The following is a 25,417-nucleotide window of genomic DNA, read 5'->3' as shown; positions in this document are numbered from 1 at the left end:
ATCTCTAAGGATAATAATTGGCTTTCCTCTCTTGCCATACAAGAGTGTGACACTACCAGTAAAGAGAATACTCCTATAAATTTCTGTAACCCAGCCTATTCTATTAATAAACACATGAGAAAGTATCTACTTATTATGAGTTTTAGTCATTGGGACAGTATTTTCTAGGCAGGGACATTGTCAGTACAAATATTACAGTTTTATTGGTCTTCCAACATTCAGCCTTCATGTGTAGCTTTTCATGTTATCCCCGAAACTAAATTTGTATAGTAGGCTATTTTGTAAAATAATCTGAAGCATGTCCAATCTCCTGTGGAGACCATTTAAGTCCTGCGAAACCTCTCATTTGATCCAGCAGAAGAAACCAGTGGTCTACATGTAGATTTTTAAACTTTTACTCAGTCAAACCAAAATAAATGCAATTGTATTCTGTAGGAATTGTACAGTTGGGCGGCACGGTGACTCAGTGGTTAGCATTGCTGCCTCACAGCACCAGGGTCCCAGGTTTGATTCCAGCATTGGGCAACTGGCTGTGTGGAGTTTGCACATTCTCCCCGTGTCTGTGTGCGTTTCCTCTGGGTGCTCCAGTTTTCTCCCACTGTCCAAAGATGTGCAGGTCAGGTGAATTGGCCATGCTAAATTGCCCGTAGTGTTAGGTGCATCAGGCAGAGTTTGGGTGGGTTTGGACTGGTTGGGACAAAGGGCATGTTTCCACACTGTAGGGAATCTAATCTAAAGAAATATAATAACTATAGATAAATCTCTCAAATGTCTCAAGTATTTTCATTGGCATATATGGCAATCACCTCGGCCACAAAGTCTTTCAAACCCCTCTTCTTTCCAGGTGGAGTTTTCTGTAATCCCATCTGACAACAAATTTCTTACTCCCACATTTCCACGTTCGAATATCTGCCAAAAGGTGCATCCTTTGGGATCTTTCACAACACTGCTCCCAGAATCAGTTGTTTTGGATGTCTTCCAGCTGTGCGCTACTATCCACCTTGGGTGTTTTTTATTCAGCTTCTCCATCACTACCAAACTGTCCATCCTGTGCTTAAAAAAATTAACTTTGAATCTTACCTTTTCTGTCTATTGGGTAAAATTTGACTATGCTTCCATTTCCATAGCCAATCTGAGCCACAGGCGTCATGGCCAGGAATTCCAATTTTCAACTCCCTCTCACAGAAACTGGGAGCTGTAATTTCTGTTTCAGTAAGAGACTCTCACAAAGATAAACACGATGTTTGAAGCTACAGTAAGTGCAGACAACTGTTTAAAATCTGCAAACTTTCTTCAGATATCGGCAGGAACAACTATGTACACTGTCGCAGTGTACTTGATGGTGTTACACTTCCCCTAGAATGATAACTTTTTGAAAGAGATTAATCTTCCTAATGATGATAAAAAGGTTGAAGGACAGTATTTTCAAACCTTTACTGCAACAGAGATTAAAAATAGGAGACTAAATATTAATTGGGGTGGCACAGTGGCTCAGTGGTTAACACTGCTTTTTCACAGCGCCAGGGACCCAGGTTCGATTCCCGTTTTGGACAACTGTCTGTGTGGAGTTTGTACATTCACCCTGTGTCTGCGTGGGTTTCCTCCTGGTGCTCCGGTTTCCTCCCACAGTCCAAAGATGTTGAGGTCAGGTGAATTAGCCATGCTAAATTGCCCATAGTGTTAGGTGTCTTTATCAGGAGTAAATATATGGGACTGGGTCTGGGGGGGTTGCTCTTCGGATGGTCAGTGTGGACTCGTTGGGCTGAAGGGTCTGTTTCCATACTGTAGGGAATCTAATTTAACCTAATATAATTAAAAGGCAAATTATATGCAAATCATAATATAAAAAGTTACGTTTTGCATTTAACAACACAACCGACGTATGTCTTATACACTTTTACCTAACATCACGCTTTTGGCAAAGATGTTGTATGAAAGGATAATTGGCTGTTAGTAAGGATCACCTCTCTGCTACACTCAGTCAAATCCCTCAATGTCCTGTGATATGCATTCCCCTCCACTTGTGTTTTCCTGGAGCCAAATAACATCAACATGACTGAATTCCTGTCTCCCTCAGGTTATAAGTGATAATTTGGAATTGCAGAGATCCCATATCGGACCCCTTTAGAAGGTTTTGTCATAGAGCCACGGGGTCAAACAGCATGAAAACAGATGGTTCCACTCATCTATGCTGACCATAATCCCAAACTGAACCAGTCTCACCTGTCTGCCCTTCCAAATATTTCTTCTTCATGAGTTTATCCAAACATCTTTTAAACATTGTAACTGTACCCGCATCTACCACTTCGTCTGGAAGTTCATTCCACAGACGAGTACTCTGTAAAACAAACGTTGCCCCTTGTGTCTTTTTTAAATCTTTCTCCTCTCACTTTAAAAAATATGCCCCCTAGTCTTAAAATCTCCAACCCTCAGGAAGAGGCACCTGCCTTTCACCTTATCCATATGCTCAATTTTTTATAAACCTCTATACGGTCACCCTCCTATACACCGGTGGCAAAAGTCAATCCAACCTCTCTCTATAACTCAGCCCCTCCATTCCCAGCAGCATCTGGGTAAATTCTGAACCCTCTCAGCTTAATAATATCCTTCCAAAGCAGTGCTACCAGAACTGAACACACTACTCTAGAAGAGGCCTCACCAAAGTCCTGTACAATCCTCAACATGGCGTCCCAACTCCTATACTCAATGGTCTAAGCACTGAAGGCCAGCATGCTAAATGCCTTCTTTACAACCCCATCTACATGTGATACAAACTTCAAAGAGATATATACTTGAGCCCCTAGTGTTCTCTGTTCTGCAACACCACGACAGCCCTACTTATAATTGAATAAGTCCTGCCCTTGTTTGTTTCACCAAAATGCAATACCTCACATTGGTCCAAATTAAATTATACTTTCCACTCCTCAGCCTATAGAACATAGAATAATAGAGCGCAGAACAGGCCTTTCAGCCCTCAATGTGCGCCGACCTGTGAACTATTCTTAGCTCGCCCCCCTACGCTATCCCATCATCATCCATGTGCTCATCCAAGGATTGTTTAAATCTCTCTAATGTGACTGAGTTAACTACATTGTCAGGCAGGGCATTCCACGCCCTTACCACTCTGAGTAAAGAACCTGCCTCTGACATCTGTCTTAAATCTATCACCCCTCAATCCCAGTTAATCACATCTCTCTGTGTCTTCACCATCCACTATACTACCAGTTGTCAGTTCAAGTTAAACTTCTCTACATTGAGAAGTTATTTTTGCTCGTTACTGTTTTGAACAGAACAGTGAAGACTTGTCAGGTGGAGAGTTTCAACTCTTCGACCTGTATCTCATTAGTACCTGTGCTCTTCTGTGGGATACTATGAAAGGTGTTAAAACTAGCATTCCATTGCAATGGATTTCCACTTGAGTTTCTCTCCTCATGGCATGAGATCACATGGGTATTTCTCCAAACTGAGGTGTTTATCAGGAATGGCAAGTACATGTTTCTTTCCACAGTTCTCCGGTGTAGTTTTGAGTTGAAATTAAATTGTAAAACATAGCCATCTTGCAAATTTCACTGTTTCACATCAATAGAGAAGTGGTAAGAAGAGTGGAACATATGACTGTAGAAGAGGCTAAAGATTTAGACAAAAAGATGGATATTTAGAGTTTTTTTTAAAGAAAAGGGCATCTTGGCAGGCAAGTATGTTTGCAGAGCAAGAGCTAACTCGGTCACCAGTGGTCGAATGCAGGGAATTGGGGAATGTGCACAGTCACAAATGAAAGCCAAGGACAGGAACTCTAACTGAAGATTAGAGGAGGTTTCAAGAGGTGGCAACTTATTTAACACCGAGAATTTAGAACATGGAATGATATACATTAGTTATTGCTGAACAGAAATTATCATATTTCGAGGGGAATAGATCGATATTTGGAAAGTAAAAATTAAATGTGATGGAAAAGGGGCTGGAAATGATTTAGTAGATAACTACAGTTGAAGAGCTGGTGAAGGTATGACAGGCTGAATGGTGTCCCTGCACGCTCTAATTGCTGTAATTCCGTCTGACCGCTTCTGTTTTCTTTTCATGCAGAAAGAATGATACTTCAACAACATGGAACAGAGCAACAGAAAGTGATGACAGGCAGCACAGGAGGCCACGAGAAGATCGACAGGCATACCCTGAACCCATGAGCAAGTATAATCCGGCCCCATGGCATCATGAAAAAGGAGAGCGTAACTGGGACTGGGAGTCACGAGATTATGGAAACTCCAGATCAAACAATTTTCAGTATTGCCATTGGAAGACCAATTCAGGGGCTCCTTTGAACTGGCACTCACCAAGGGGATCTTATAATTGGCATTCAAATGGTCCAGGAGGCTCGCAACAGTGGTATTCCAACTACAACTGGCATTCCAGTGGATCAGGGGGAGTGTCTGGCTGGCACTCCCAAAGCCAGAGTGGAGCACCCAACTGGAACACCAATGTCAGCAACAATGGGGACAATCCATCTCAGTACATGACCAGTTGTCCGAATGTGAGATTCCAGCCTTGTGTATTAAACAATATGGGGAAATTGCGCAAGCTGAATAAAAAAGAGGCTAAAAGAGACCGGTATACCTGGGAGAACACACAAAGCTGGAGGCGGACAGCTGATGGCAGAGGAGCAGCGTTGGCACAGAGGGACTCCAGTGACAGGTGGAACCTGGGTGATGGCCCATTCCAGGGCTACATGGATTTCACCAGAGAGGATGTGACAAATCAAGGAATGATGATGTTTGACCCACAGGATGGCAAACTGAGTAAAGAAGACCAGAACGGGGGAAAAGGGTTGAGCCCCTCAAGAGATAAGAAACATCGGTGGGCCCCTTATCGGTCTCATAAATCTGCAGAGGTACCTGTGGCAGCCCGAGATCTTGGGTCTAAACAAAAAGGCAATGATGATTCCATGAAAGGTAGTATGTTGCAAAAACCGAAAGAGCTGGAAGCGGAACATGAGGGCAGTGCTGCCTCTGTCCCTGGGAAGACAAGTGGCAGCCTGAATGGCTGTGAGAATTCTCTGAATCAGCAAGCAGGTGCCTCTGAGAATGAAACCAAAATAATGGACAAAGATGGGAATCGGGTTCCTGGCACACTTCGCACCAAATCATTTCCTCCTCCTGAATTCACACCGTGTGCATCAAATTCAGATCCGACAAGTCTTTTGAAAGAAAATAAATCTTCGTGTAGCACAGAAAGTGGGAAGTCCCTGAGCAAACCCGGTTTAGAAACACAGGGCTGCTCACCATTCAGTAATGCCATACTACAGCCAAATAGCCCACTTACTGCATCGGGAGCTCCACTTTCAACACAATCTAGCCCAAGCCTGACTGTACAACCTTCGCTGGATGTGCCAAACAGTGCCGGTAAATACCAACTGGACAGCAGTTTGAGTGAAGAGCTCAGGCGTGCCAGAGAAGCTTTGAGATGCAGTCAGACTGAAGCTATGAAGTGCAGCCAGCAGGAAGCTTGTACAGAGTCCACAGAGAGTAACTGGAAAAATAGAAACAATAAAACAGCTTGCAAGTCCCCCCCTGCAACGGCAAGTGCAAATCCAAACATGGCAGAAACACGATTAGGCTGTAAAGAAATTGGTGAAGAGGAATTTACTGACATCTCAGAAGAAACAAAACAAACTATGTGTGTAGACTCTGCCAACATTTGTTCAGGTCAGGGGCAACTACATTTCAATCCATTGAAGCAGGAAATGGCTGTGTTATATTCTCAGAATGGTGATGGTGTGAATTGTGAACTTTCAGCTACAAAAGGAGCATGTAAGGCCACCTCAGCTGTGGGAAGCAGTGTTCATTCACCTACCACCTTCTCCTTTGCAATGATTGAAACCAAAAGTGATAATGAGATTCAAAGCACTGCTTATGGCAAGACCAGTGATAATTGTTCCTCCGACTCAGAGCTGCAGAACGGGGGTCCTCAAAACTCCAACCATCTCCTCTCGGAGCTCAACAAACTTGGGCTTCCCACCTCGATACAGAGAGACCTGACCCGCCACATCAACGCAAAGGCAAGGCCTGGGACGCATGTCCCTGAACCGAACCTCAATATTGCCCGCAGAATTCGGAGCATTGGGAGCCAAAGAAAGAGTGAATCGGAAAAGGAATCTGGCCTAAAACCAACCTTGCGCCAGCTGTTGAACGTATCACGGCGTCATCTCAACTGGGATCAAGTCATTCAACAGGTCGCGAAGAAGAAACAGGAGCTTGGCAAGGGTTTGCCGAGGTCAGTGCTGTTAGAAATTGTTCTTTTTCTCTTTAGTTCTTATAATCTGTCTAGTCTGTCAATAACTTGGTGATTTTGTCTTGGCCATGCACACACACTGACGTAGCTGGGCTATGAAGTACAGTCAGGTCATTCTTATCCCAATGCTCAACAGTTATGTGAAAGCATTCTCAGGTGCTCCAAAAAGTCTTATCATCTTCTTATCTCCTAAGTTGGAGTAGTTAGTTGAGTATCATTTTATTGAAAACCATTCATCATGAGTGGGGTGATGTTAAGTTCTGCTGCTTGATTTCCTGAGCACAGTGAGCTGCTCAAAGGGATGAGCTCAATCTCAGGATCAAATTAATCAAAACTAGGATTTGGTTGCTCATTGCTTTGAGTAAAGTGGTGCAGCAGGGAGAATTGGGTGGAGATGAAATGGTTCCTCAAAGACAGGAACCTGGAGGGGCTCTGACACCATGTGGTAGTACTTGGGAATTGATTTGAATGGCTTTTCTCCAGTAAAAGCTTCTCAATGTTATACAATGATTTGAACTATGTGTCTGGATTTTCGTCTCCCAGCTGTACTTGCCAGTCTGAACATCTCTAGGTGACTGGGCACGTGCGGACTGCTGTTGAGTCTGGGTTTGGATTTCTCTCCCAATTAGACACGCCTCTGTCTTCCTGAGCATTCACTTGCTTTTCCTTTGTTCCCCCTCTCCCACACCATCTCCACCCTCTGTTCTTTCCCGACTCTTTCTTGTTCACTGTCCCTTTCCCCACCCCTTGCCCAGTATTGTTTCCAGATCTCTGAATATTTCCTTATCCACATCCCACATGAGGGATCGGTGCCTGTAACTGTACATGGACATATTGGTTTTGACTTTGCTGTTGGACTCTGCCTAGGCACAGCTTGTAGATTTGCAATGTGGTTCTTTTTCTAGGTTTGGGATTGAGATGGTTCCTTCCGTACAAACTGATCTGGAAGCTCTGGAGCTGGATGAAGATGAAAATTTATCCTCTCTGGAAGGTTTTCAGTGGGAAGGGATCTCCATCACTCCAAATGGAACTGTCCGGAAGCGCAGCCTCTCTGAAAGCAGTGTGGTCACGGACAGGAGGTCGATTTACAGCCTGTTTGGCGACGAGGGGAAAGACTCTGGGGGAGTCCGAGCCAGTGAACGTACACCCAGCATTCCAAGCAGCCAGCTATCTCCTGCGCCTCCAGGACCAAACTCACAGGCCTCCCAGGAGAAACCAGCCAACCGCAACAGTCCTGCCATCCCCAGTCCAGTCCAGTTCAACAGCAGTGGTGTCAACGCTATGCCTGATACCAGCACTTCCACCCGGGATGTTCCCTTCGTGAAGACTGAGCGGACTTCACAGTCACCCCTGGAGTTCGAACGTGTTTCCACAACAAACAGTGGCCCGGGGAAAAAGTGCCCCAACTCCACTAGCGATGACCCCTCTGGGCAGAACACTGCTACGACAAGCCAAAGGTCCAAGGTGTTCTCCCAGCAGAGTTCTTCAGCTGCAGTACAAGGACTGAATGCAGCAGAAGGGGCAACTGATAGCAGCTACACATCTGGAGGGGAACTCAATGACGGTCAGACCCTGGGGAAGAAAAGAAGAGCAACAACTGTAAGTTAAATACTACTCACTACATTCGGTAGAATTACACAGAAACAGATTATTAGCTGATCCAATGGCTATTCCCAAAAGTCTTCTGTTATTTTCTCAAATTCTTTTAATTTATCTTCCTCTTGAGTTTATGCCCTTTGCCTCTACTCCATGTGGTTGTGAATTCCATATTTTAACCACTGTCTGGGGAAAAAACGTTCCTCTTGAATTGATTTTATTGATGTAGAATCCTTGCTGGATTTAGTAATGGCAGGAGAAGATGAGCTTTCACTGGCTTCCCGTTTTAGACATTTATCCCCTCACAATTCACTTACACTAAGGACCTCACTCCATGACGTGTACTCATTCTGAGGAAAACCATCGTAACCACTGTCCTCTACTTAGATTGTTATTTGACTAATACTTGGGGGGCTTGAACTAATGATCCAGCAAATGGAGTGTTAAGTCTCAGTCATGATGTTTTCAGAATCTGAATTTGGTTCAAAAAGATAAAATCTGTAAATAATGTCAGCAATAGTGAGAATCAATTTATGTTAAAAGTCCACTGATTCATTCATGATCCTTTTACGTTTACTTAACCTTTTCCTAAATCAACCTGTACAGATGTTATTACGCACCTCTGGAGCAGATGAGACATTTGAACTCTGGCCTCCCAGACCGGAGTATGGCTACTGCCACTGCATCACAAGAGGGCCCTACTAGCGAATCTTTAGGGGAGAAGCCATAGTGCTAAGGGTTTAGATGGAAAGGAATTCAAGTGTGTACAAGAAGAATTTCTGATTCTATATGTGGATATACTACTGGAGAAGGTGCAAAACTTGACCTACTGTTGGGAAATAAGGCAGGACAGGTGACTGAGGTGTCAGTGGGGGAGCACTTTGGGGCCAGCGACCATAATTCTATTAGTTTTAAAATAGTGATGGAAATAGATAGACCTGATCTAAAAGTGGAAGTTCTAAATTGGAGGAAGTGAATTTTGATGGTATTAGGCAAGAACTCCATGTGGTTGTGAATTCCATGTTTTAACCGCTGTCCGGGGTGGCACGGTGGTTAGCACTGCTGCCTGATAGCGCCAGTGACCCGGGTTCAATTCCCACCTCAGGCAACTGTCTGTTGGAGCTTGCACATTCTCCCCGTGTCTGCGTGGGTTTCCTCCGGGTGCTCTGGTTTCCTCCCTCAGTTCAAAGGTGTGCAGGTTCGGTGAATTGGCCATGCTAAACTCCCGTAGTGTTAGGTGAAGGGAAAATGTAGGGGAATGAATTGGTGTGGACTTGTTGGGCCAAAGGGCCTGTTTCCACGCTATAAGTAATCGAATCTAAACTCCCAAAAGTTGGTTGGGGGCAGATGTTTGCAGGTAAAGGGATGGCTGGAAAATGGGAGGCCTTCAGAAATAAGATAATGAGTCCAGAGACCGTCTATTCCTGTTAAGGTGAATGAAAAGGCTGGTGGTGTATGGAATGCTGGATAACTAAAGAAATTGAGGTTTGGTTAAGAAAAAGAAGAAAGCATGTGTCAGGTATAGACAAGATAGATCAAATGAATCCTTAGAAGAGTATAAAGGCAGTGGGAGTATAATTAAAAGGTAAATCAGGAAGGCAAAAAGGGGATATGAGATAGCTTTGACAAATAGAGTTAAGGAGAATCCAAAGCGTTTTTACAAATGCACATATTTTTGAGGGATATGGGCCGGGTGCTGGCAGGTGGGACGAGATTGGGTTGGGATATCTGGTTGGCATAGATGAGATGGACTGAAGGGTCTGTTTCCATGCTGTACACCTTTGTGATTCTATGACTCTCTAACTGACCTGGTCTGGTGTTTGTGACTCCAGTCTCACACCAGCATGACAGACATTTAACTGCCATCAGAAGCCATCTGACAAGCCAGTGGCAATCCAAAAAGGCCCCAGAGCCACATCTGAGGGCAGCAATGAAAGAGCACTCAGTGTGGGCCTGACCAATGACACCCACATCTCATGAATTTTTTCCAAAGGCTTTTTGCAACTAGCCCTCCTCAATGCTGTCTGACCCTGATGATTCTGAAAGTGTTTATTGTTCTGTCCCTGTTGTGTAAGTTCTTCATCTGACAGCCTAGATGTTGAGGATTGGATAGCTTTCAGCAACATTTCAGCCAAGTCTGAATGAGTCGGCCTCAACTTCTTGCACCCTTCCCAGTAACAATCTCAGGAGCTCTGCCTAGTTCAACCTTTATAATCAGCTAGCCATTCAACCCAGATCGTTATCAGACCCAGACCTTCCAGTCCGGAAGGAGTACTGTCGACAATTAATGACATTAACTATCAAGCCAGGCTATACAGTGCAGAGGATGATGGATTTGGAGATGACCTCGGCAGTAAAGTGTGTCAAATAATTGAGTGGATGTATTGACGTTTTATGTTTGTGTAGGATGTTCTGTCTCCAGAGGTCCCTTGCTTGGAAAGGAAAAATAAGAGAAGAAAACTCAAGAGCAAAAGAGGTGAGTGTGGAAACTGGTAGTACCTAGTGGTTCTGTTGTAATTGTCCCAGTACTCTCAAATCCTCACTTGTTTGACCGGGCCTCTATCTTATTCCATTATGTATATTTTCTAAGCAGTCTGGTCAGAGATGTTACTACTCACCTCTGGAGTACGTGGGACTTGTATGCAGGCCTCTTGGCTCAGCAGAAGGGATACTACCTCTGCACCACAAGAAACCTTGTTTTGTGAGTTTCTTTTGCTGAATTCTCCTTGACCTCAGTCTGAGCAATTTAATGAGCAGCTCCGTTCAAAGCTTTGGACACTTGTGTTTAATTCACAAGTGTAAGACTGAACTAGCAATGACCTGCTGTTTTAATGCTCCACACTGCTCTGACCCCTCTGTGCCCAATCTCCTCCATTACTGCAGTGAAGGTCAACAGAAACTTGGGGGACTGCCTTCAATTAGAAGGTTCTACAGCTTTCTGGGCTCAACATCTCGAGCTGTCAATTTCAAACCACAATGACTGCTCCCATTTCTTTTAGACACTGGTTTTGCTGTTGCTATTTAAGCCTTCTCAAGGCTCATTGTTTCTGTCCACTCTATCCTTGTGCCATCATATTTTTGTTCTCACTCTCTTGTCTGCCACCCTAACACAGGACTTCCCCTTTCTTCTTTGTGTGCACCTTTCCTGCCTCTGATGTTTCTTGTAACCTGTCACATGTCTCAATTTTGTCCAGATTAAAGGATTATAAACCTGAAATGAGAATCTGTTCCTCTCTTTACGGATGCTGCCTCACCTGTTGAGTATTCCCAGCATTTATTTTAGATTTCCAACCTCTGCCCATTTGGATTTTGTACCAGCAGTTAGGGTAGTACTCTATAAGCAGAGAATGGGAGGCTCACCGTTCGGGTAGAGTCCTAGAAGTATGGGACTTTATGGTACGCTAGGAGGTCAGTGTACTGATCAGGCCTCTTTTAAGAAAAAACTACCACTCAATCCCCTACCATGCTAAAGCTGTTAATTCCAATATCCAGCTCTACAACCATAAAAGATTTATACTGTGTCTGAATAAGACACAATGTTGCCCCCAACTCTTGAAGACATTGAGCACCTGGCAATTTATTCGGATGCTTCATTTTGATATGGAATGTTGTTCTGTCTGTACCATCCTCAGTGAGTGCCATGTTCAAGTGAGTCAGAATTCAGACTGTTGATTATCTAATTCCAGAAAGGTGCCAGGTGGACCAGTTGCTGAGCATTTCATTACGGGAGGATGAGTTAAACAAAGCATTGCAAAGTTTGGATGGTAACCTGCTGCAGGCACGTGCTACGCTCCAGGCTGCCTACATTGAGGTTCAAAAGCTGTTGGTTCTCAAACAACAGGTACTTGCTATGTTGGAATAAAAATTTCTTCTGGATTAAACCAGTGAATGGGATGTGACATTGGATAAGGTCTAAGAATGGGATATAATGTTTGTGAAACTCTCCCACATATATGAATACTTGATAATATGAAGGGGCAGGTAGTTCGATGCTTGATGATGGTTATGGTGTTTAACAAACGTGCGCTCACTGTGCATGTATCAACTCAACAAAATAGATGACAGCCGCTCACTGGTTTATTTCTCAGGCAATATCTTGACCAATTAGAGTCAACCTGCCTGTTAACTGTCATAACCATTGTCTAAGGCAACTCCATGGCAATATCCTTTAGTCTATTTGCCAATCAATCGTGACTGTCCACATATGGTATAGTGATGACCTCAAAACTATTGCTAATTATTGTAAAAGAACCCAAATGCTTCACTAATGTCATTTCTAGAAGGAAGTCTGTCTACACGTGACTCCAGACCCACAGTACTCAATCTTATCTGACTCTGAAATGGCCCAGCGAGACATTAGATTGCATCAACTGATTAAAATAAAATTGAAATAATGCAATAGATACAGATGGACCACCTCAAACTGGAAATGATAATGGGAAACAGCCTTGTCAATCCTGCAAAGTCCTTCTTAATAATGTTTAGGGGCTAGTTCCCAAATTGGGAGAGCTGTCTTTCAGACAAATCAAGCAACAGCCTGATATAGTCGAACTCAGGGAATTGTACCTTGCAAAATCCCAGTGAACACTATCACCATTCCTGTATATATCTGTCCTGTTCATTATTGGTTCAGTCATATCTATTGCAAAGAAAAATTATTGCGGTTGTTGGGAGTCAATCATCTCAGCTCCAGAACATTTTGGTAGCAGTTCTTCAGGGAAGTGTCCTAGGCTTAACTGCGTTCAGCTGTTTCATCAATAACCTTCCCTCCATCATAAGGTCAGAAATGAGGATGTTCACTGATTGCTCAATGTTCACCCTTCATGACTCCTCAGGGACTGAAGCAGTCCATTTTCAAATGCAGCATGATCTGGACAATATCCAGACTTGAGCTGACAAGTGTCAAGTAACATTTGTATTGTTCAAATGCTAGGCAGTGACCATCTCCAACAAGAGAAAAACTAATCATCTTAACATTCAATGGCATAATCATCACTGAATTCCCCACTATCAACAACCATTAGTTACAAACTAAAATGGATTTGCCACTAGGGTAGTGTTTATAAGAGCAGATTAGAGGTAGGAATCCTGTTGTGAGTGATTCACATCCTGACTACCCAAAGCCATCTACAAGGCACAAGTCAGGAGTGTGATGGAATACTCCCCACCTGCCAGGATGGGTGCAATTCCAACAATACTCAAGGTGATTGACATTATCCAGAATAGAGCAGCCTGCTTGATTGGCACCACATCCACAAGCATTCACTCCTTTCGCCACCAACAGTCAGCAGCAACAGTGTGTACTATCTACAAAATGCATTGCAGAATTCAGCAGGGTCATTAGACAACACCTTCCAAACCCACAGCTATTTCCGTCTCGAAGGACAACAAATACATGGAAACCTTCATTTGCATGGTTCTATTCAAGGCATCCACTATCCTGATATGGAAATGTATTCATTTAGTGTCTCTGGGTCAAAATTCTGGATTTCCTTTCCTTAGGGCATTGTGGGTCTATCTGCAGCACGTGGACTGCACTGGTTCAAGATGAACCATGACCTTCTCAAGGGCAACTAGGAACTGGCATAAATGCTGGCCCAATCATCCCGAAACTGAATTTTTTTTAAAAACTCTCTTTACATTAGTAACTCTTACTAATTCCTGATTGTCCTGATGAGCACAAGACATAAAGATGTAACAAAATGCCTCTTCCTTGCAGTTTTATACATTTGGCTTTATTTCCCAATGGTATGCCTCATGCAAGGTTCCAGTGTTCACAGTATGCTGGGAACGCTGTTACTTTTTATCACAGGTCCCTTTTTATCTTCTGTACAGATCACTCTGGAAATGAGCACTTTGAGGAGCAAGAGAATTGAAATCCTTCAAGGACTACAAGGTGTGTTTCATTTAAAAGACTCACACCAAAGATTTCAGTGCAGAATCCAAACTGACACTCTTCGTACAATGCTGCGTAGAGGTCTGATTCCAAGATAGCTCTCACTCAGGGTTTGAATCAGGCATCACATTTGTGCCCATTGATCAGTAGACTAGAAGGTGATATTGGGAAAGAGGTATTGGGAGTGAGGCTGAAGGGGGGAAATGTGGGGCTTGGGGGTGCAAGGTGGGGTACAGAGAGCTTTTAGATTAGATTCCCTACACTATGGAAACAGGCTCTTTGGCCCAACAAGTCCACACCGACCCTCCGAAGAGTAACCTAACCAGACCCATTCCCCTACCCTATATTTACCCCTGACTAATGCACCTAACCCTGTGGACAATTTAACATGGTTAATTCACCTGACCTGCACATCTTTGGATTGTGGGAGGAAACTGGAGCACCCAGACGAAACCCACGCAGACACGGGGAAAATATGCAAACTCCAACAGACAGTTGCCTGAGTTGGGAATTGAACCCGGGTCCGTGGCGCTGTGATGCAGCAGTGCTAACCACTGAGCCACCATGCCACCCACAAGGAAGAAGCCACAGGAGATGGGGTAGGGTTGGTATTGGTTCCTGTTTGGGAGAGGAAACTGGCTGGGGAATCCACTGGGAGTGGGGACAAGTAGGGTGTTCTATTGGGAGAGGGAACAGGAATAAGATCTCTTACAGAGATTCTGTTGATAGAGAGGATGGGCAGGCGTAGATGGATAATTCAGCTAGTCAGCTGGCTGATGTCAGTGGAGGGCAGGCTGTACACAATATTGCTGCCCGTTTTCATCGAAGTTATCAGGGACTGTGTCTGTGATTGATACTGCATTCCTGACAGAATCTTTGTGGTCTTCTTCAGAATCATATGATTCTACTGGGGAGCGACTGCCACTCAGTCCAGCCACTGAAAGGAGCAGCAACAACGAGCTGCACGTTGGATTGACTGAGCTCAATTTGCAGACCTCATTCTCGCCACCCTTGCTGAACAACTCATCCCCTGGCTCCAGCTCCATCGCCCGGCCACACAACGTCAAAACATCCTCTGCCCTCCAGACCTTTATGGAGAAATCAATGCCAGACACTTCCATTAAGCAAGAGCCTGTCTCTCCAAAAAGGACGGAAGAGAATGCGAAAGACCCCTGGGTGCCAAGCAGCGGTTTCCATTCTGCCTCATCGCAGTTGGCACTTCCAGGAGCTCACAACAAAGGTACAGGGTTGGGATAAAGGAAAATATGTGCATTGATGATGCAGCACTTTCATAAGCTTAAGCATTGAACCATGCATGCGCCTGGGCATGGCATTGCATTGCTGATGAAGTATTTTATGCCGTCACTGAATTTGGGAAACATGGCAAGACAATTTGTATACATCGAGATCTCACCAATAGCTATGTGATCGATGAGCAGCTAATCTGTTCTGGTGATCCTAGTTGAAAGATAAATATTGGTCAAGACACTGATGTAAATACTCACCTACCTATTCTATGAAATGGTGTTTTTACATCCACTTGAGAAGGCAGGCCAGACCTCTCTTTAATGTAAAAAACCGAAAGAACTGTGGTTGCTGTAAATCAGAAACAAAAATAAATTGGAGGAAAATCACAGCAGGTCTAGCACCATCTGTGGAGAGAAATCTGAATTAACATTTTGGGCTCTGAGGAAGGGTGACTTGACCCAAAAAGTTAACCCTGACCTCTGTCCACAGATGTTGAAGTTAACTGATCAATTAGCTTTCGGTTTACTGCTCCCCTCCCCTCATGGTTAGGGCCTGTAGCCAAAATCCTGAGTTTAACTGCATTCTTGAACAGTGAAGCCAGAGAAATCGGTTAACGTTTCGGGTCTGGTGACTCTCGGAACTGAGGGCAGTGCAGAAAAATGACCGTTTATATGCAGAAGATAGGGTGGGGGGAGGGGATGAGGCGTAAATGATGATGGGGGATAGAGTCCAAAGCTAGGGAAGAACAATTGGACAGACAAAGGTCTGTCCAGACAGATAACGATCTTGTAGGAGGGTAACTATCTAGTTATGAGGACTGTCAGTAGCGAACAATGGGTTGTGCGTTACACAGAAACAAAGAGGATAAGAGCAGGAGGAAACCATCTGGCCCTTTAGCCTGCTCCACCTTTCATGGAACATAGCAGCGCAGTACAGGCCCTTCATCCCTCGATGTTGCGCTGCCTTGTAAAACCAATCCAAAGTCCATCTAGCCTACACAATTCCATTCTCATCGTATACCTATCCAATGACCACTTAAATGCCTGTAAAGTTGGTGGGTCTTTAACTGTTGCAGGCAGTGCATTCTACACCCCTACTACTCTCTGAGTAAATAAACTACCTCTGACATCTGTCCTATATCTATCACCCCTCAATTTAAAGCTATACCCCTCGTGCTAGCCATCACCATCCTCGGGAAAAGACTCTCCCTGTCCACCCTACCTAACCCTCTGATTAGCTTGATTTGGAGATGCCGGTTTTGGACTGGGGTGTACAAAGTTAAAAATCACACAACATCAGGTTATAATCCAACAGGTTTAATTGGAAGCACACTGGCTTTCAGAGTGACTCTCCTTCATCAGGTGATAGCGTCGCTCCGAAAAATAGTGTGCTTCCAATTAAATCTGTTGCACTATAACCTGGTGTTGTGTGATTTTTAACTCTGATTATCTTGTATGTCTCAATTAAGTCACCTCTCAACCTTCTTCCCTCTAACGAAAACAGCTTCAAGTCCCTCAATATTCCTCATAAGATTTTCCCTCCATACCAGGCAACATCCCAGTAAATCTCCTCCGAACCCTTTCTAAAACTTCCACATACCAGAACTGTATGCAAAAAAAGTGCGGCCGCACCAGAGTTTTGTACAGCTGCGGCATGACCTCATGGTTCCAAAATTCAATCACTCTACCAATAAAATCTTACACACTGTATGCCTTCTTAACAGCCCTCTCAACCTGGGTGGCAACTTTGAGGGATCTATGTACATGTTCATCTACAATACTAAGATTCTTAACATTTGCCCAGTACTCTGCATTCCTGTTACTCCTTCCAAAGTGTATCACCTCTCATGTTTCTGCATTAAACTCCATTTTCCACCCCTAGCCCAGCTCTGCAACTTATCCATGTCCCTCTGTAACTTACGACCTCTTTCAGCACTATCCACAACTATACCAACCTTAGTCTCATCCACAAATTTACTAACCCATCGTTCCATGCCCTCATCCAGGTCTTTTATAAAAATGACAAACAGCAGTGGACCCAAAATACCACTAGTAACTGAACTCCAGGATGAACATTTCCCATCAACCACCACCCTCTGTCTTCTTTCAGTAGCCAATTTCTGATCCAAACTGCTAAATCGCCCTCAATCCCATGACTGTATTTTGTGCAGTAGCCAACCATGGGGAACCTTATCAAACGCCTTACTGAAATCCATATACACCACATCAGCGGCTTTACCCTAGTCCACCTGTTTGATCACCTTCTCAAAGAACTCAATAAGGTTTGTAAGGCATGACCTATCCTTCACAAACCATGCTGACTACCTCTAATCAACTTATTCCTATCGAGATGATTATAATTGCAATCTCTTATAAACTTTTCCAACACTTTACCCACACCTGAATTAAGGTTTACTGGTCTGTAATTACCAGGGTTGTCTCTACTCCCCTCCTTGAACAGGGGGCAGCATTTGCTATCCTCCAGTCTTCTAGCACTATTCCTGCAGACAATGACATAAAGATCAAAGCCAAAGGCTGTGCAATCTCCTCCCTGGCTTCCCAGAGAATCCAAGGATAAATCCCATCCGGTCCAGGGTGTTTATGATGATCCTGGCTGATCAAACAACTCAATAGCCTAATGCTGCTTTCTCCCCATAACCTTTGATCCCGTTTGCCCCCAAGTACTATACCTAGCTGCCTCTTGAATACATTCAATGTTTTGATATCAACGACTTCCTGTGATCATGAATTCCACAGGCTTATCGCTTTCTGCGTGAAGAAATGTCCCATCATCTCTGTCCTAAATAGTCTAGCCTGAATCCTCAGACTGTGACCCCTGGTTCTGAACACACCCACCATCAGGGACGTCCTCCCTGCATCTACCCTATCCAATCCTGTTAGAATTTTTATAAGTCTCTGATATAGCCCCTCATTAGCCTGAACTCCAGCGAAAACAAACCTAACCTAGTCAAACTCTCCTCATGCGTTGTAGCTGACTGTGATAATAAGGTCTGATGTGTGGGGCTAGGGGCAAGAAGATGGGAGAGTTCAAGTCCTCAAGTTATTGAACTCAATATTGAGTCGAGACCGATGCAGGGTTCCCAAGCAGAAAATGAGGTGGTGTTCTTCCAGCTTGTGCTGAGATTCACTGGAGCACCATAGCAAGCCTGAGCCAGAGAACAGGGTGCTGTGTGGAAGTGGCAGGCAACTGGAAGCTCAGGCTCTTTTGTGGTCACCCAGTCTACACTTCGTTTCCCCAGTGTAGAGGAGATCACATTCTGAGCAGTGAATGCAGTAGACTAGACTGTGTGAAGTAAAGCACTGCTTTATCTCTAAGTAATGTTTGGCCCCATGGATACTGAGGAGGGAGGAGATACATGGGGCAGGTGTTCCATCTTCTGCAGTTGCAGAGGAAGATGCTGTGTGTGGGGGGGTGGGGGGTTGTTGTTGGGAGTGAAGAAAGATTGGACAAGGGCACTCCAGAGGAACCAGTCCCTGCGGAGGGTGAACAAGGTTGGGGAGGAGTATGTGTGACTTGTGGTGACGGATATGGTAGGTGAAAGTGAGGACTGCAGATTTCCTCATGAAGGGCTGATGCCTGAAAGTCAGTTCTTTCCTGATGAAGTGCTTATGCCGAAATGTCGATTCTCCCGCTCCTCGGGTGTTGCCTGACCTGTGTTTTTCTAGCACCACACTAGTGACGGAAATGCTGGTTAATGATTCTCTGGATGTGTGTGCTGGTGGCACGGCGGGAAATCTCTCTTTAATGTCTCTGATTTCTATTTGTCCTCTGCTGGTGATCACGTTTTCAGCTACCTGTGCCCTAGGTTCTGGTATCTTCCCCCATTCCATCTTAATGCCTTTTTAAAAACCTATCTTTATAACCAAGCTTTGGTAACCTAATATTTCTTATTTCCTGTCATGGTTTGTATAGTAATGGTCTGCTAAGACACCTTGTTTTGCTTTCCTACGTGAAAGTCACAAAAGGTTTTTGTGTTATGATGTGACCCTCACTGCAGGCAGCCAATTGGTGTTCGTATATTGTGGTTGTGTATCAAGAACTGCTATTCAGCACCTATCCCACCCTTCTGATCTTCCTTAAATGTCATCCTTGCACTGAAGTCTCCTTTCCATGTGGACTCCTCAGCCTGTATTCATGGCTGTGCCATTAACCCTTCTATTTCTTGAGAGTCTCTCTATTTCATGGTATCAATTGCCGATAAGGCCATCAATGACCTTTATCCCATTCTCTGCTCATCCCCTTTCTGTGCCTTATGTTTCCTCCTTCCATATCCAACTCTGGGAAAAGAAATCTAATCCCAGTTACTTACAACTGCACTTCCACAATCTAAATAATCTAGAAACAAAAACAGAAATTGCTGGAGAAATTCAGCAGGTCAGGTAACATGTGGAGAGAAAGCAGAGTTAACATTGGGCTTCAGCACTCCCTTTTCAGAACTGAAGAGGGTCTCTGAAGAAGGGTCACTGGACCCAACTCGTTAACTCTGCTTTCTGTCCACAGATGCTACCTGAACTGACTTTTTCCAACAATTTCTGTTTTCATTTCTGATTTCCAGCAACTGCAACTTTTGAGGGTTTTGGTTTGTCTAAATAATCTAGCCTTTTTTTAAAACCGTATACTTGTTGGACTTGATTTGGAGGTGCCGATGTTGGACTGGGCTGTACAAAGTTAAAAATCACACAACACCAGGTCATAGTCTCACAGGTTTAATTGGAAGCACTAGCTTTCAGAGCGCCACTCCTTCAACCACCTGATGAAGGAGTGTCGCTCCGAAAGCTAGTATGCTTCCAATTAAACCTATTGGACTATAACCTGATGTTGTGTGATTTTTAACTTTGTTATCCTCAAAAAGGTGGTGGGGAGCTGCCCCCTTGAACCACTCATGCCCCCTTTTTGCCCTCCTGATTTCTCTCTTAAGTATACTCCAACTGCCTTTATACTCTTCTAAGGATTCACTCGATCTCTCCTGTCTATATCTGACATATGCTTCCTTTTTCTTCACCAAAACCTCAATTTCTTTAGTCATCCAACATTCCCTGCACCTACAAGCCCTTCCTTTCACCCTAACAGAATATACTGTCTCTGGACTCTCGTTATCTCATTTCGGAGGGCATCACCATTTTCCAGCCATCCCTTTACCTGTGAACATCTGCACCCAATCAACTTTTGAAAGTTCTTGCCTAATACCGTCAAAATTGGCCTTACTCCAATTTGGAACTTTAATTTTTAGATCCAGTCTATCCTTTTCCATCATTATCTTAAGTCTAATAGAATTATAGTCACTGGCCCCAAAGTGCTCCCCACTTACACCTCAGTCATCTGCCCTGCCTTATTTCCCAAGAGTAGGTCACATTTTGCACCTTCTCTAGTAGGTACTTCCACATACTGAATCAGAAAATTGTCTTCTGTACACCTCACAAGTTCCTCTTCATCTAAACCCTTAATGCTATGGCAGTCCCAGTCTATGTTTGGAAATTAAAATCCCCTATCAAAACCATCCTATTATTCTTAAAGATTTACAAATTTATTTCTCAATTTCTTGCTGACTGTTGGTGGGTCTATAGTACAATCCCAATAAGGTGATAATTTCTCAGTTCCATCCAAATAACTTCCCTGGATGTATTCCAGGAATATCCTCCCTAAGTACAGAGGGCATAGGTTTAGGGTGAGAGGAGAAAGTTTTAAAATAGGCCCATGGGGCAACTTTTTCCACGCAGAGGGTGGTGTGTGTATAAATGAGCTGCTAGAGGAAGTGGTGGAGGCTGGTACAATTATAACATTTAAAAGGCATCTGGATGGATATATGAATAGGAAGGGTTTAGAGGGATATGGGTCAAATGCTGGCAAATGGGGCTAGTTCAACTTAGAATAGCTGGTCAGCATGAACGAGTTGGACCGAAGGGTCTGTTTCCGTGCTGTACATTTCTATGACTGTGATGATCTATCTGAGTATCATTGGTTGTGTAAAGCTTGTGGGGACATCCTGATGTTGTTTCAGGCAAATGCAATTCACTGTTTGATGGACCCCATTGAGATGTATCTGTTCCTCTGTTCCGTGCAGGTGAAATGCGATCTCTGGGCTTCCCAATCATCACATTGCCACCGCCTCTGCAGCAACTTGGCGAAGGCCTCTCCTTGCTGGGCCCTGGGGGACCGGGTATACCTGTGGACTGCAGCAGAAGTGGGATTGAGGAAGCTCGCGGCACCGTGCCCCCGGCATTTAGACTCCAGAAAGGCGGTGAGACTGGGGAGGCCCAGCAGAGAAAGGCATCCGCCATGCCAGACCAATCCAACCCACCGCCAGCTGGAAAGTGCCAGAAGGATCCAAAGTTCCCTGAGAAGGATCGGAGGAGCCGGGCAAGCGAGCAGGTGGTCGAGTCCTCTTTCACCGCCTCGGAGGGCAAAGGCATTAAAAAGAAGAAGAAACTCAGAAAGAAAAAGTCCGCCCGGGTGGAGCAAGCGGGGGAGAACAGCGACACCGAGCAAGACACGGAGATTTTCCGACCCACCCGCAAACTGAAAAATAAAAGGACGCCCAAGGGAAAAGTCACGACCTCAACCCCCCAAGAGTCGGAGGGCATCTCGGTCCCCAGGGAGAGAGGTGGCCCGAAGGGGGAGAGTGAAATGGCGAGTGCCTCCACGGACAGTGATTTCTCTGTGGAGCTGGTCGAAATCCCCAAACCCCAGGTAGATGTTATTGATGTTGAATCTGTGGAACTGGCGACTGAGCAGCCTGACAGCCCGTCCAAAGGAGAGCAGCCGATTCCAAGTCAGTGTCCGACTGACACCCCCAAAGCAGGCTGCAACGAGGTAACTTCGACCAGTGAGATGGTGACTGGCCTCACTAAGAGGTGAGACTCAGAGAGGTTTATGGGCAGGTTTAGCAATCTCCCCATTTTTCAAATTCTCCTCTTTCCTCTCTTCATGTCCCTCATCGATCTGCACAATCTGTTTTAAGGCCTACTACCCCCTCTGATCATCAACTACAGGCCTCTTGCCATTTTTATCACTCGAGCATCGATGGTCATGATTCCAGCTGCCTGAGCCTTGCTGCTTTGCAGTTCCCTCCCTGGGAGCCTCCTTGCTTTTCCCAGTCTCTCTCCTCCTTTAAAATTGTCCTTTAAAACATCTACACAGGGATGTTTCAGTACATTAAAGATACCATGTAAACACGCGATGTCCTTCCTAGACAGACTACAATGAGAGATCTCAGACTCAGCTGATGAGGAGTTAAACAGTCTCCGCATTGACACCAAGCTGAGTGCTGCAACCTGGTCTCCATATTGTGCAGGTGTAGCATCGCCAGGAATCTCGGGCCTGTGGTATTGCACCCAGTAGCAGTCAGTGCCGTCATGAGCCAACCTCGCTGGTTCAATACCATCACTTTAGAAAAAGGGAAAGCTTTAAGTGGGCGGCATAGTGACTCATTGGTTAACACTGCCTCACAGCGCCAGAGATCTGAGTTTGATTCCAGTCTCGGGCGATTGTCTGTATGGAGTTTGCTAATTCTCCCTGTGTCAGTGTGGATTTCTGCTGGATGCTTCGGTTTGCTCCAAAGTCTAAAGATGTGCAGGTTAGGGTGGATTGTCCAGGATGTGTAGGTTAGGTGCATTAGTCATGGGAAATGCAGGGTTATAGGGAATAGGCTAGGAGGGTGGGTCTGGGTGGGATTCACTTCAGAGGGTTGGTGTGGACTTGATGGCTTCCACACATTAGGGATTCTATGCTGATTTAAAAGGGTAGGGAGGGGAAAGCACCTTTCACAAACTCAGGGCACCCCTAGTGTTTCACAGTCAGTTGTAATGTAGGGAAACTCAGCTGTCAGTCTATAATACATTTATCCCACAGTCCTCATGGTGATATTGTCTTGGTTGCAGGTTAAATTTCACCAAAGGAGCTGCCATACTTCTCTTCTAATAGTGCCATCAGCATCTTTTACATGCACCGCAAGGGCAGTTTGGCCTTCTGACTAACACCTAAACTCTGACTGTGTAGCCCTATCTCAGGAGGGTCCCATCATGGATCAACTTTGAATAGATACTTAGCTCTGTTTACCATGTGACAGTGGTGTCCACCACACCAATGTTTGTTTTCTGTTTTTAAATAGTGTGGCTGAGACACAGACTCCTGGGTCATCATTGAAAGGATCAAGGAACACATCAGGTAACAAACCCAATGTTGAACGAGATGACTGAGATTTTGTTGGGCACTTGTGTGTTTGAATGGCGTGACCTTGAGCATGTATGGATAGTGATGATGACTTGTCCACTTAATTCTGTCCCTGCCTGTGTCTTCCCCCACCAGCCACACAGCCACCCAACTCCTCTCCGTGCTTCCTGCTCCCCTATTGATCGTCAGGGCATTTTGCTAGGTCAGTAGGAGGCAGGTATCAGTTTTCCAGTGCTGAAGCAAGCAAATTCCAACATGTCGAGAGTGGTACGTGTATGGAATGAGCTGCCAGAGGAAGTGGTGGAGGCTGGTACAATTACATTTAAAAGGCATTTGGATGGGTATATGAATAGGAAAGGTTTGGAGGGGGTATGGGATGGGTGCTGGCAGGTGGGACTAGATTGGGTTGGGATATCTGGTCAGCATGGATGGGTTGGACAGAAGGGTCTGTTTCCATGCTGTACGTCTCTATGACTCTATGTCCATGTGCTGGTAATAGAACAGTATAGCACAGTACAGGTCCTTTGGCCCTTGATGTTGTGCGAGCCTTTTATCCTACTTTAAGATCAGACTAACCTACATACACTTTGTTGTATTGTCTTCCATGTGCCTATCCAATAGCCGCTTAAATTTGCCTAATGTATCTGATTCTACCACGACTGCTGGCAGTGCATTCCACATACCCACCACTCTCTGTGTAAAGAACCTACCTCTGACATGTCCCTTAAACCTTCCTCAGATTACCTTAAAATAATGACCCCTTGTGATAGACATTTCCATAATGGCAAGAAGGTCTCTGGCTATCCATCTTATACACCTCTATCAAGTCACCTCTCATCCTCCTTCAATCCAATGAAAAAAGCCCTAGCTCCCTGAACCTTCCTTCATAAGACATGCCCTCCAGTGCAGGCAGCATCCTGGCAAATCTCCTCTGCACCCTCTCTAAAGTTTCCACATCTTTCCTATAATGAGGGAACCAGAACTGAACACAACAGTCCAAGTGTGGTCTAACCAGGACTCTGTAGAGCTGCAGCATAACCTCGCGACTCTTAAATTCAATCCCCCGGCTAATGAAAGCCAACTCAACATACGACTTCTTAACAACCCTATCAACATGGGAGGCAACTTTGAGGAATCTGTAGATGTGAGCCCCAAGATATCTCTGTTCCTCTGCACTGCCAAGAATCCTGCCTTTAACCCTGGGAAACTTAAGTGTGCAGTCGTGATGATTTGAGGTGCAAGCAAGTTTTGTTTCTCTGCGTGATCACTGCCTTGTCCTCTTAGAGGTATCTTCGGATGGCGCAGAGGATGAAAATCCCACTGAAGGAACCTTTGAAGGTCACCAGGCATCTGTCAATGCCATGCAGATATACAATGGCCACCTGTATACCTGCTCTGCTGATAAAACCGTGCGCATCTACAACCTGATGGTAAGAGTAGTCTGTGTTCATACCGTGGTGATGGGCCACTTCATTGATCTAGCTTTTTGTTTCAGTGATACCTGGTTGCAGTTATACTAGGCATCAGTTTTCTGCACACTCTATATCAGCCACAAATGATTTTTTTTGACTGTGAAGAAAGGTTTGGTAGCAATAGGTTTGACTTCGCTGTTCAAGGAAACAGTTAAACTCAGAATTTTAGCTAGAGGGCCTTTCCAAGAAGGGAGAAAAGCAGAAAACCAAGATCTGGCGGCCAGTTAACTTCAACGTTTGTCATGGGGTGGTGTTTGAATTGGTCATTAAAAAGATTATAGCTTCACACTTAGAAATACTGTCAACAATTGGGAAGCGTCAGTGTGGTATTCTTAAAAGGAAATAATATTTAACCAATTTATTGGAGTTCTTTGAAGGAGTAATTCATAGTGACCGCCAGGTGCCTCAGTGGTTAGCACTGTGGGCTCGCAGCACCAGGGACCCCGGTTTGATTCCAGCCTCGGGTGACTGTCTGTGTGGATTTTGCACATTCTCCCTGTGTCTGTGTGGGTTCCCTCCGGGTGCTCCGGTTTCCTCCCACAGTCCAAAGATGTGCAGATTAAGTGGACTAGACATGCTAGATTGTCTCCAAGTGTCCAGGCTAGGTTGGTTACCTATGGGAAATGCAGACGTGCAGGGTGGGGGTGAGTCTGGGTGGGGTGGTCTTTGGAAGTTCAGTGTGGATTCGATAGTCCGAATGGCCTGTGTCCACACTGTAGCATATTTATGA

General features: G+C 44.7%; 1 protein-coding gene across 1 annotated transcript in view; it reads left to right on the top strand.

The window, feature by feature from the left end:
- znf106a (zinc finger protein 106a) overlaps positions 1-25,417 on the top strand; it is a 90,336-nt gene that overhangs the window by 39,235 nt on the left and 25,684 nt on the right. The window contains exons 5-13 of the mRNA XM_072569396.1: positions 4,084-6,267; positions 7,191-7,884; positions 10,288-10,357; positions 11,568-11,722; positions 13,717-13,777; positions 14,670-15,017; positions 21,108-21,897; positions 23,154-23,209; positions 24,500-24,645. Coding sequence (XP_072425497.1) covers positions 4,084-6,267; positions 7,191-7,884; positions 10,288-10,357; positions 11,568-11,722; positions 13,717-13,777; positions 14,670-15,017; positions 21,108-21,897; positions 23,154-23,209; positions 24,500-24,645 — 4,504 coding nt within the window. The remainder of the gene's footprint in view (positions 1-4,083; positions 6,268-7,190; positions 7,885-10,287; positions 10,358-11,567; positions 11,723-13,716; positions 13,778-14,669; positions 15,018-21,107; positions 21,898-23,153; positions 23,210-24,499; positions 24,646-25,417) is intronic.

The sequence above is a fragment of the Chiloscyllium punctatum genome, chromosome 4 (assembly GCF_047496795.1).
Source record: "Chiloscyllium punctatum isolate Juve2018m chromosome 4, sChiPun1.3, whole genome shotgun sequence".
Taxonomy (NCBI): domain Eukaryota; kingdom Metazoa; phylum Chordata; class Chondrichthyes; order Orectolobiformes; family Hemiscylliidae; genus Chiloscyllium; species Chiloscyllium punctatum.
Note: the sequence above shows the minus strand (reverse complement) of the source record. Positions and strands in the feature narration are given on the sequence as shown.